Source organism: Marmota flaviventris, chromosome 5, assembly GCF_047511675.1.
Source record: "Marmota flaviventris isolate mMarFla1 chromosome 5, mMarFla1.hap1, whole genome shotgun sequence".
Taxonomy (NCBI): Eukaryota; Metazoa; Chordata; class Mammalia; order Rodentia; family Sciuridae; genus Marmota; species Marmota flaviventris.
Window position 1 is genome coordinate 69,357,974 of NC_092502.1, and position 13,179 is coordinate 69,371,152.

General features: G+C 38.2%; 1 protein-coding gene across 2 annotated transcripts in view; it reads left to right on the plus strand.

The window, feature by feature from the left end:
* The window catches only part of Diaph1 (diaphanous related formin 1), a 94,179-nt gene that overhangs the window by 72,109 nt on the left and 8,891 nt on the right, over positions 1-13,179 (plus strand). For both annotated transcript variants that reach the window (XM_027927920.2, XM_027927919.2), the window contains 8 exons: positions 5,569-5,667; positions 8,252-8,346; positions 8,683-8,784; positions 9,154-9,393; positions 9,512-9,641; positions 10,360-10,484; positions 11,404-11,568; positions 11,656-11,791. In XM_027927920.2, the coding sequence (XP_027783721.1) occupies positions 5,569-5,667; positions 8,252-8,346; positions 8,683-8,784; positions 9,154-9,393; positions 9,512-9,641; positions 10,360-10,484; positions 11,404-11,568; positions 11,656-11,791 (1,092 nt within the window). The remainder of the gene's footprint in view (positions 1-5,568; positions 5,668-8,251; positions 8,347-8,682; positions 8,785-9,153; positions 9,394-9,511; positions 9,642-10,359; positions 10,485-11,403; positions 11,569-11,655; positions 11,792-13,179) is intronic.

Consider the following 13,179-nt stretch of genomic DNA (forward strand, 5'->3'; position numbering starts at 1 on the left):
AACAAAGCAAGACTTCAAACCAAAAATGCCATTCATGTCAGGAGAACATTTTGTAATGATTAAGAATCAGGCAGGTGTAACAATTATAAACATATACACCTGAGTGTATATGTGGCCACGTCACATATAGTCAAATAGCAAAGCTGACAGTAATGAAGACAGCAATAGTTCAAAAATAAATGCTGAAGGCATCAGGGCTGCTATAAGTAAGTACCACAGACTGGGTGACTTGAACAATAAAAATTAATTTTTTTATAGTTCTCAAGGCTAGAAGTGCAAGATCAGAGTGTCAGCAGAGTTGATTTCTTCTGAAGAAGAGTCTCTCCTTGTTTTGTAGATAACCACCTTCTTCCTGTGTCTTCACTAGGTCTTCCCTTTGTTTGTATCCATCCTCATTTTCTTTTATAAGGACACCAATCTTATTGAATTAGGACCCACTCTAATGGTCTTACTTTAACTTAATTCTTCAAAGATCCTATCTTCAAATACAGTCATTTTTCTATGGTACTGAATGTTACAATTTCAACACATAAATTTGAAGGGGACAGAATTCTAACAACCCCCATCATCAGTATTTGTTAGAAGAACTAGACAGAATAAGAACAAGGAAACAGAAAACTTGAACTTTATAACCTGCTAGACGTAATAGCCATCTGTGGAACACTGTACCCAACAACAACATAGTGTACATTCTTTTAAAGTATGTATTTTCCTTGTTAGACCATAAAATCAACCTCAATAAATTCAAAGATATAACTAATAGAAAATATGGTGTCTGACCATAGTAGAAGTAGAAATCCATACAGAAAAATGGGAAACACATAAATATGTGAAAATTAAACAATATACATCTTAATAACCAATGAGTCAAGAAAATCAGAAAAAATCGGGAAATCAAAAATTACTTAAAGATGCATGAAAATGAAGGCACAGCACACAAAGCCTTGTGAAATGCAGGGTAATTTGTAGCTCAATGTGCTTATATTAAGAAAGAAGAATCATCTCAAATCTATAATCTTAACCTTCAATCTTAAGACAGTAGAAAGAGAAGAGCAAATTAAAAATAAAGCAAGCAAAAGGAAGAAAATGACAAAGATTGGGGTATAAATTTAAGTACAGAATAGAAAACCCAATAGAGAAAATCAAACTTAAAACTTATTTGAAAATGATTAACAAAATTTTAGCCAGATTGACCAAGACAAATTATTAGAAACAAAAATGAGTGAACATTACTACCAACCTTAAAAAAATTAATAAAGGAAAACTATCAGCACTTATATGCCAACATATTTGATAACTCAGATGAAATGGAAAATTCCAAGAAACATACAAAGTACCAAGACTGAAGAAATAGACAATCTGAATATACCTTTAACATGTAAAGAAATTGAATGATGAATCCCAAATTACCCCCAAACAAAAGCCCTGACCCACATGTCTTTATTGCTGAATTCTACATAACATTTAAAGAATTAATGCTAATGCTGTATAAAATCTTCCAAGAAACAGAAAAGAACACCTCTTATCTCATTTTTTGATGCTATTGCTATCCTAATGCCAAAATCAGACATTGTGTTGTAAGAAAACAAGACTACAGAGCAAGATCTTTTATGAGTATGGATGGAAAAAATCAGCAAACTGAATTCAGCATCATGTAAAAAGACTTATTTACCATAACGAAGTGGAACTTATCTCGGGGATGCAAAGATTTTTTTTTTTTTTCCTGGTTCTGGGAATTGAATCCAGGAGTACTTAACCACTGAGCTACATCCCTAGACTTTTTTAAATTTTTATTTTGAGACAGGGTCTTACTGAGTTGCTTAGGGCCTCGCTCAGTTGCTGACACTGCCTTGAACTTGGGATCTTCCTACCTCAGCCTTCTGAGGCACTGGGATTACAGGTGTGCATAACCACATCTGGCGCAAAGATAATTTAACATCTGATAATTAATTAATGAAATTCATCATATCACTAGAATAAAAAGCAAATTATATGGTCATTTCATTAGACACAAAAAGCACTATACAAAACCCAACACTGTTTCATGACAAGAAGCACCTAACGTACTAGGAAGGGTAATGAACTGCTTTAGCCTCACAAAGGGCATTGAAGAAACCCCCAGTTTAAATCATATTTAATGGATGAAAGATCCAATACTTTGTCCTTTATAATGTTAGAAATAAGACAAAATTCTCTTCTTACTTCTTCTATTAAATGTTGTATTGGAAGTTATAGCCAGGGCAGTTAGCCAAGAAAATAAATAAGAAGTATCAAGACTATTAAGAAAAAGGCAAGGGCTGTGGATAGTTAGTATCACAGATGATATGATCTAGTATATAGATTATCAAAGAATCCATTAAAATTCCACTAATTGTAGTAATTAGCATAGTTGCAGGTTACAAGATCAATACAAAGAGGTCAGTCATTTGTATTTATATATATATATATATATATATATATATATATATATATATATATTTTTTTTTTTTTTTTTTTTTTTTTTTTTTTTTTGGCCCCAGGGATTGAACCCAGGAGCACTTAACCACTGAGCCACGTCCACAGTCCTTTTTATTTTAAGACAGGGTCTCACTAAGTTGCTTAGGACCTTGCCAAATTGCTGATACTAGCTTTATACTTGAGATCCTCCTGCCTCAGCCTCCCAACCTGCTGGGATTATAGGTGTGCACCACCAAACCTGTAATGAAATGAATTTTTAGAATCCATTCACAATAACAAAAGAATTACAAATAAAACACTCTGTAAACTACATAGCCCACTGCTGATAAAAATTAATGAACTAAGTAAATGGGAAAAAACATCCCATGTTTGTAGAGGAGAAGAATTAACATTGTTTAGATAGCAAGTGATCTACAGATTCATTTGCAGTTCCTATGAGAATCCCAGCTGATTTTCTTAATGAAATTGGCTTGCTGATTCTAAAATTCACATGGAATTATAAGTGAATTCAGAGCAGCCAAAAGGACCATATAATTTGCTTTTTATTCTTTTTCTGTAAAAGAAAAAGCAAAATAGCATGACTCATGTTTCCTTGTGTTAAAACTTATTACAAAGCAGTTATAACCAAGACACTGTGGCATAAATATAAACACATAGGTCAATGCAATTGAATTGAGGGGCAAATATAAGCCCCCACCTTTGTATGTGATACTGGGGATTGAACCTAGGGGATACTTTACCACTGAATGACATCTCCAGCCCTTTGTATTTTTATTTTGAGACAGAGTCCAGGCTGGCCTTGATCTTGCAGTCCTTCTGCCTCAGCCTCTAGAATTGGTGAAATTATAAACTCCTTATATATGACCAGATGCCAATGGGGAAAGAATAGTTTTTTCCATCAAATGTGTTCCATATAGATGGATGGTGTGTAAAAAGATTAAATCGGATCTCAATTCGCACCATATACAAAAATTAAATTTGAGATGAATCAATGCATGAGCTAAAATTATAACACTGAGAAGAAAACAGGGTTAAATCTTCATGACCTTGAATTTGGAATTTTTTTACATAAAAAGCACAAACAATAAAAGAACTTGAACTTCATCAAAATGAAAAGCTTTGTTCTCCAAAGGATGTCATCAAGTAAGAAAGAAGACCATCTACAAAATTGGAGAAAATATTTGAAAATCATATAATATGTCTGTATTCATGAGGAATACTGATGCTGTACAAGTCTTTTCCTTTTCATCATCGTTGTTTCATTGTACTTATCTAATTTGGTATCAAAGTAATACTTGCCTCAAAAAATTGAAGTGGAAAGTATTGCCTCACACCTCTTCTGTTTTCTGAGAGATTATTAAATTATTGTTAATTTTTGTTTAATGTTTGATGTAATTCTCCATTGAAATGTTCTAGGCCAGAAGATTTTCTTTTAAGATGATTTTAAATTATAGATTTAGTTTTAAAAATAGTTTTTAGGAGTATCCATGATTTTAGGAGTATTCAAGTTGACTATTCCACATTGGTTGAGTTTGGGTAGTATTGGGTCATTAAACAAAAATTAACAAATTGTTGTTCATTGTCCAATTTATAAATGCAAAAATGTTTGTGGTGTTCCCTTAGCCTTTTAATGGCCGCAGAACCTGTAATAATATTCCCCTTTTCATCTCTAATAGTAGTATGTAAGCCTTCTCTCTTTTTATCTTTGTCAGTCTTTCTGGATTTTTATCTGACTTATTTATTTATTCAGTTTGGTACCAGGGGTTGAACCCAGAGGCACTTTACTACTGAGCCACATCCCTAGCCCCTTTTAAATTGTTTTATTTTGAAATGGTCTCATTAAGTTGCTTAGGGTCTCACTAAATGGCTGAGACTGGCTTTGAACTTGTGATCCTCTTGCCTGCCTCATCCTCCTGAACCACAGGGATTATAGGCCTGTGACATCAGACCTGGCTTATTGTTGTTGTTGTTATATATATATATACACACACACACACACACACACACATACACACATTTTTTAAATTTTTATTTTGTTTGTTTATTTTTATGTGGTGCTGAGGATCGAACCTAGTGCCTCACATGTGTGAGCCACAACCCCAGCCCTGTTGTTGTTACCTTAAACCAGCTTTTTATGTCATTATTTTTCTGTATTTTTTTTCATTTTCTTACTCAATAATCATTTATTTACATAACCAATCTTTATGTATTTGGAATTTTCCTTTCTCAAATTGGGATTCCTGGGTCAAATGAATGAATTTTTTTTTTTTAAATAGGGCTTTTGGGGTACCATTTGTCCATAACTTTTTATTTTTATTTCTTGCTTATTTGTACCAGTAATATAATACTTTTCATATGGTCAAAAATTCAAATGGTGTAAGAGGGTTTGTGTTCAGAAGAATTCCTCATACTCATGCTCAAGTTCTCCCCATTCCTCTGCTCAGAACCAAGTAGCTTTGTCTGTTTCTTGACTCTGCTTTCAAAGCTATTCCCATATGGCTTTCTAAAAACTTGTAGGTCAAAATATTTTATAATTATATCTCTCTGTTCAGAATAGTTTCTGTTTTCTCCCCCCCTCATCCCCAGGGCAAGTCATGTTCAAGATGAAGTTTGAAAGATAAAGAGAATTTTTAATAGACACAAAAGGATAATAACATAGTGGAAGACTCTAGTATGGGGGTTATGAAACTGCTATTTTTGTGAATATTTTTATGGGAACACAGCCTTGCTCATTCATTTATATATTGTCTATGGGTGCTTTCATGCTACAGTTGCAGAGCTGAGAAATGAGAACAGGCCACATAGCCTGTAAAACCTAAGATATTTACTATTTTGCTATTTATAGAAAGTTTGCTGATCCCTGCATGTGGATAGGATGTAGGTAGGAAAGCATTATTGGTAATTGTTGGAAAAATGAAATATTCATTATAATAGGGGGCAGTCATTAATAGCAGAGTGGCTAAAGAGAAAGTTAGCCTTAAAGGAATACAGTGGGGAGACCATTATCATGGAGACCAGGCAAAGGACCATTCCAGGCTAGGTGGTAGTAGTTCAGTAAGGAACAGAAGTGGCTTGTCCTAAACCATGTTTTTCTTATCTTTCCCTCACTAGCCAAAAAGGATCAGGAAGGTGGAGAAGAAAAGAAATCTGTACAAAAGAAAAAAGTAAAAGAGTTAAAGGTGTTGGATTCAAAGACGGCCCAGAATCTCTGTGAGTAACTGTGATCCCAACTATTTGAAATGTGAAGGAATTCTTCTAAGAACTTAATTCTCTTGAGTTTAAGTTCTCTCAATATGATATACCCATTTCTGGAGTTCCTGCTGTGTGTCAGGCATTGCATAGTGGATTTCCCATTGGCGCCACTTGAATCCCATTGGCACCACTACAAGATTGATAAATATATGGTTTTATGTCATTATAGAGCTAATAAGAACTCTGAGGGTCTGAGATTTGAACCTCAGTCTCTCTTGTTTCTATGTGATGGGCAATCTATTAGGCATATACTAAGCATGTGTTCCAGAGATAAAAGGTTGTATATTCCATAAAACACAGTCTTGTAAAGATAGAAAGGCAAATAATAACAATAGCATAGATTAATAAATGTTGTCATAGAAGAATGCTAAAGTGCTTATGAGAGAACTAGGAAAGGGGATATCCAAGTTGGGGGAGTACTGGTGGGCAGAAATCTTGAAGTAGTACCTCTCAAGGAAGTATTACTTAAATTGATTTGAAAGAACTGTTAAGAAGGGTGAGGAATGGCTTGTTTCAGGAGAGGGATTAGCCTATGTGAAGGCACATTGGCATGAGAGAACATTGAGTTCAAGAACTGCAAGTAGTTGAGTCTACCTGAGTAAAGCTATGGAGCTGTGAAAGTAAGAGTTTTTAAACAAGAAATAGAATGTTAAAACTGTAATTTTTAGGAAGGCCTTTAGGCGGTAATTTTTTTTTTCTTTCTTTCTTTTTTTTTTTTTTTTTTTTAAGGCTGAATTGCTGGGTAGGAAAAGACTGGGCAGAGAGATAAGTTATGTTATTGCTTTAAACTAGGTAAGAGGTGATCAGGGCCTGAAACTAAGATAGTGAAAATCAAAAAGAAGTCACAAGATAGTAACAAGACAGAATTAATGGAACTCAATGGTTGACAGAGGGGATAAAGATGGTGTTTTTTGAGTTTAGATCACTCTATGAAAAGTGTTATCATTTACCGAAATAAGCAGATTCATCAAGAACAGATTCTCTTTGTGGGGGAGGAGCATGGCTAGTGGATGTAGTGAGAGATGGCAGGGTAGAATCTTACATAGAGTACAGTTTCAGTGTTATCTTTTCATTTGCTTTGTGAAGACAGAATAAGTAAAATTTGTGACTGTAAAAGAAAAGACAGTTATATTTTCAGAATGCTATAAAGTGAAAGAGAATTTGGTAGAGAGGAACACTGGGTCAGGAAAGATTTTTTTTTTCCCTGCAAGATAGGAGAGACTTGACTATGTATATGTGCTAAAGGACAAGGACCTTAGGGCCACCTCTTTTGTGGAAGCTTGAGGAAAGGATGCATACCTGGGGTATGTGTATATATGTGTATACATGCATGTATATGAGCATATGCTAATAACTTTACAGAAGTGTTGTCACAGTTTTCTTGTAGGTGATTCCAAAATAGTGCTTTCCAAAGCCTTTTCTAGTCTGGCTGTTAACTGAGAGTCCCCCATCTTCTTTCTTTTTTGCAGTACTAGGGATTAAATCCAGGATGCTCTGCCACTGAGCTACATTCCTATCCTTTTTTATTTTGAAACAAGAGTCTTGCTAAATTACCATAATGGCCTTGAACTTTCAATCTTCCTGCCTTCAACCTCCTGAGTAGCTGTGGTTTCAGGTGTGCACCATCATGCCTACCCCAATGTTCAGTTTTTAAGTGCCATGAAAAGGCTGGGCAAGGAATTTGGCCAACGTCTTCAGTTTTTCTTAGCAAGAAAAGTAAGGTCTTAGAACAAATGGGGAAGTGGTGGGACTGTTAGGAGAATGGGTATATTTTGGAGGAACTGCCAAAAGGAATGGGAACATGGGGAGGTAAGGACATACAGAAAGGGATTGCTAAGCAGCACTGAAGCTCCAGCTGTCACTGGTGCCCCTGCAAATGCATGGACTTTTATCTGCATCAGCCTAAAAGAGAAAGGAGATAGCTGGATTAACTAGACTCTGCAAGAATGCAGGCAGCAAGAGAATAGTAGAAGCAGCAGTAATGGGAGTAATTGTAGACAGTAGTGAAGTGATATGCTATACTATAAGGTCTCGGTCAAATAGAGAAGGCAGATTGGAACTGACACACTCAGAAAATGGATCAGTTGTCAGAAGGTTAGAATGTGCTCCTGGTAAGTTTGAAGAGTCAGAGATTAGAAAGTGAGCATACTAGAAGGGAAGCATTTGTTTGTTAGAAAGAGGGACAGTTTAACAATCAGAGCAGGTCATGGCAATGACAGTTTTGAAGATGGAGTCCTGGGAGTCCACTAAAATAGAGTGGGGTGAAGTACTTTGATGTATGTATATAAAATAGATCAAAAGACTTCCTGTGTGAGCAAAGGCAGGAAAAATCATAATGTTTATAGAATGTGGTGCATCATGGCTGGTGTGTGACATAAATGTGGAGAATGATGAGAGAATGCTTTAGACACTGAACTCTGGAGCTGGGTTTTAACTGTAAGGGCAGAGTGACTTTCAAAGAGCCTTCTTGGGGAGATTATACAGCAGAATGGGTTAGAAGGGAGAGGAGACTGAGAACATGTCTTATCTCATTTTCTGGCAGCAATCTTTTTGGGTTCCTTCCGCATGCCCTATCAAGAGATTAAGAATGTCATCCTGGAGGTGAATGAGGCTGTTCTTACGGAATCTATGATCCAGGTAAGGAGCAAGGTTGTCTTATAGGAGCTGGCTCTTCTGCATAACTGGACATCAGCCTCACCTCTTCCCTCCTTAGCTGAGGAAGCTCATCCTCTAGCATCATAGACTTTAAATGCTAGCTTTGGAAAAGCTGCCATTTTTTTGGTGGTCAAGTTATTTTGGCATATTTATCAGAAGTCCTGCCATTTTGCTGGCTGCTCCCAACCTCCTACAGCCCCGTGTTTCCTTTTGTAGTGGTCCTTGGGCAGAGTCTGGGACTGACAAAAGAGTAAATCATTTAGACTTAAGTTGTCAACTGATTCCCCTTACAAAGAGATATCCTTTTCTCTCTTTCAGAACCTCATTAAGCAAATGCCAGAACCAGAGCAGTTAAAAATGCTATCTGAACTGAAGGATGAATATGATGATCTGGCAGAGTCAGAGCAGTTTGGTGTGGTGGTGAGTAAGGCCTGGGGCATTCTGTTTTTTTCCCATTCCCTTATTCCCCTCTGATCTAGAGAATAGCCTAGACCCTTGCTCTTAGCTATTGACTATTTTGAGCCTATCTTTCATTCTCTCATCTCTCTATTCTGGAATTCATCTTCCCAGAGGAGGCTTTGCCTCTTTTTCTGACTTCTCTGTTTATATTAGCTATAATGAAATTGCTTGGGCTGGGGATGTGGCTCAAGTGGTAGCGCGCTCACCTAGCATGTGTGAGGCTCTGGGTTCGATTCTCAGCACCACTTAAAAATAAAGACATTGTGTCCACCTAAAACTAAAAAAATAAATAAATTTAAAAAAAAAGAAATTGCTTGTCTTTCCCACTAGATGGGCACAGTGCCCCGCCTGCGGCCTCGCCTCAATGCCATTCTCTTCAAGCTGCAATTCAGTGAGCAAGTGGAGAATATTAAGCCAGAGATTGTTTCTGTCACTGCCGCATGTGAGGAATTACGCAAGAGTGAGAGCTTCTCTAGCCTCCTGGAGATAACCCTCCTTGTTGGAAACTATATGAATGCTGGCTCCAGGAATGCTGGAGCTTTTGGCTTCAACATCAGCTTCCTCTGCAAGGTAAGTCATGGGTTAGAGCAGGACAACAGAGGGAGGGCTACAGGCCTCTGTGGAGCCCAGTGTCGCCTGAAATAGTCTTGGGCAAGTCAATACTAATGATTTCTCCTCTCACCCCTAGCTTCGAGACACAAAATCCACAGATCAAAAGATGACATTGTTGCACTTCTTGGCTGAGTTGTGTGAGAATGACTATCCTGATGTCCTCAAGTTCCCAGATGAGCTTGCTCATGTGGAGAAAGCCAGCCGAGGTGAGACAGATTGGAGCAAAGCCAAAAGGTGGTTCCAAGCCCCAGCAGTCTTCTGGGGGAGAAAAATAAGACACAGTGTAGATTTTAGATCATTTTCAGTGTAGACTATTTTAAATGTGAATGGGGGAAGGTTTAGACACAGTGTCTAAGCCACAAGGGAGGAGCATAAGGCTGAAGAGAGGTCTCCATGTGTAAAAATGGAAGAGCTCTTTCCCTTTCTGGGAAAACAGAAACACCAAAACAACAGGAGAGGCAGGTGTTTTCAGTCTAGGTCCATATTTGTTGTCATTCAGAAAGCAGACTGGATTAACAAACCTCATGCTTCACTCTCCTGGGAGTAGGTAAAGCATTCAGTAGAAATGGGACAGAATTCTGCCCTGCTTCTATATTTTTACATATGTCTCCCTCCTCCCAAACCCGGTTTTCTAAAATAAATGAAACCTAGATCTCAGAGGATTTTGTGGATTTTTTTAAAAATCAAATGAAGTCTGCCTTCTGATCTTAGTACCATACACCTTGTGGAGGCTGGAAAACCAATTATCAAATAATTGTGGTCTAGATGCAAAAAGGAAAAGTAAATGTGTGAAATAACTAGAGGAGAATACATAGAGAAGAAAAATAATTAAGTACCAGAATGTGTCAGTAGGAAAGGTGAAAGCTAAGAGGTCTTGAGGCTGAAATTGCCAACAAGCTCTTGCTGTCTTTTTGTTTCCTGTAGTTTCTGCTGAAAACTTGCAAAAGAACCTAGATCAGATGAAGAAACAGATTTCTGATGTGGAACGTGATGTTCAGAATTTTCCAGCTGCCACAGATGAAAAAGATAAGTTTGTTGAAAAAATGACTATATCCTTTCCTGAAAGAAAAAAGTTGCTCCCTAGGAAGGGGGTGGGGGGGGGACCACTTCCCCAAGGGGACAACAGGATAAATGTGGCTGCATTCAATTTTTCTTAAAAACAATTTTTTCCAGCCTGGCATGGTGGTGCATGGCTATAGTTCCAGAGGCTCAGGAGGTGGAGGCAGGAGGACCACAAGTTCTCAGGCCCAGCACAGTGGTGCATGCCTGTAATCCCAGTGGCTTGGGAGGCTGAGTCAAGAGGATCATGGGTTCAAAACCAGCCTCAGCAACAGTGAGGCACTAAGCAACTCAGTGAGATCCTGTCTCTAAATAAAAATACAAAATAGGGCTGGGGATGTGGCTCAGTGGTTGAGTGCCCCTGAGTTCAATCCCCAGTACCAAAAAAAGAAAAGAAAGAAAAGCCAGCCTCAGCAACTTATTAAGGACCTGTGGTACTAAGCGAAACACTCTCTCAAAATAAAAAGGGTTAGGGATGTGGCTCAGTGGTTAATCACCGCTGGGTTCAAAATTTTTTTTTTTTGGTTAAGTACATAGCTCTTGAAGTATTTTTATTGTGGAACTGAAAGCAAATCATTGCTACAGAACTTCTTTCTGATTTTCACCTCATGAATTTATTTTAAACAAATCTCTGTTGCATTGGTTTTTGTGCTTAATATTTGCTGTGTTTCCACGTAGTATATGCAAAACAGTCTCTTTTTAAATTATCACCTCCTATTCTCTAGGTGTACCGAAGTTTATGATTTACCATTCTTCTGTTTGGATATTTAGTTGTTTCTGGTTTTTCGCTGTCATAAATAGTGCTGTGTTGAACATCCTTATGCATGCCAGTATGCATCTTCTAGTAATTCTCTGGGCTAGAGGAGTGAGTCTGCTTATTGGTCTTGATCCTTTACTCCTTGGCTGCACAGCTTTGTAAAGGATGCACAGGAACAATATAACAAGCTGCGGATGATGCACTCTAACATGGAGACCCTCTATAAGGAGCTAGGCGACTATTTCATCTTTGACCCCAAAAAGTTGTCTGTGGAAGAATTCTTCATGGATCTGCACAACTTCAGAAATATGTTTGTGGTGAGCAAGGACTACATGCTGACTTTACACAGGTTTCATGTTGGTTGGTGGTGGGTATACATATGTTTGAATCCCCCTGTCCTGCAGCAAGCAGTAAAGGAGAACCAAAAACGACGGGAGACAGAAGAAAAGATGCGACGAGCAAAACTAGCCAAAGAGAAGGCAGAGAAAGAGCGGCTAGAGAAGCAGCAGAAGAGAGAGCAACTCATAGACATGAATGCAGGTAAGAAGCACAGAAGGGCTGATGGATTGAGAGAACAACATTTAGTAGGTTTCTCTATTTAGACTCTAGAGGCAGATGAGAATAGTTCAGGTCTGAGCTTAACTTATAGCAAATGATTTTGGTAACCTTCTTCCTCCTAGTTCCTAATGCTAAACTTTAAACCCAGTTCAGTTATGTGTACATTCCAGTTCTCTATGTGAAAATCTCTTGCCTCTCCTTTGCTGGTTCTTGCATTATGTCTCATCTCCCCAGGGATTTTAGTATTGCTGTTACACATACTCATTCCTTCTGCTCAGCCAAAGCTTCCTCTGGCTTGTTCTCATTCCCTCCACTTAATCTTTTGTTGTTTTTTTTTTCCCAAAAAAATATTTTCCTGAGTCTCCCTACACTTTTCTAATTGTGGCTGTCCTCCCTTTCTGCTTATTTTACTAAGTATTGTGTTGCTATGATATCATAAATGGATTGAACTTCTGGAAGGGGGCGGGAATCTGGCTACCCTTTTCTTTCTGCAGCAGAATCTCTATTTCACGACCAGAACCATGTCTTTGTTGAAACATATGGTCTCAATTACTGGCCCTCTGTTTCCTGTCTCTGCTTCTTTCCTGCCGTGGATTCCCTACTCCCTTCCCCCATGGGCAGCAGAAATACAGCATATGTTGTTCATGGCACTAAGCTGAACCTGAGGGGCCATGAGCATTCTGGAAATGAAGTGGTCCTCAGGTCTGCCAAGTCTGAAGAATCCGAGTGCTTTACTGAGCACAGGTGATAAAGACTACTGTTAGAGATTTTCCTTTATATTTTTCTGGAAAGCAATTCCCTTGTCCTTACCTCGGATATATATATATAAGCCACAAACTGCTCCAGTAAATGCTATTATAGGCCACCTGAGTATCCTTCACCTTTTTTCCCATTCTCCCTGAACCTCCAAGGTTTTTCCTCCTAGGAACTGGTTAGGACAAAGTGGGGGAAGGTTGAGTCTAGGTGACAGGATGAGAGTTGCTCTGGACCAACAGGTGGCGTAGTGGACCTTGCCCTGTTCCTAAAACCTGGGTCAAACAAATGAGGTTGGAATGTAGGTCATCTGCACTGCTGATGTTCAGACAGCAGATGGCGCTGGGAGCAGTGAGCCCTAGTCTTGGAGCTGGCAGCTAACCCCACTCCTTGGGATTTCAGTTTTAGATTTCACTATCCTGAGCTGTTGCCATGGAAACCGAGCCTGGCTGGAACAAGGATTCTACATTAACTCTTTGTTTTCCAACCAATCCACTCCTCTTAGATGCAGGGCTGGCTTCAGGAAGAAATAGCCACTGGAGGCAGTACTTAAATGAAATATGCTCTTGATCAGTGGTCTCTCTTCATTTAGCCTTGCTTTGAGACCTGAACCAGTC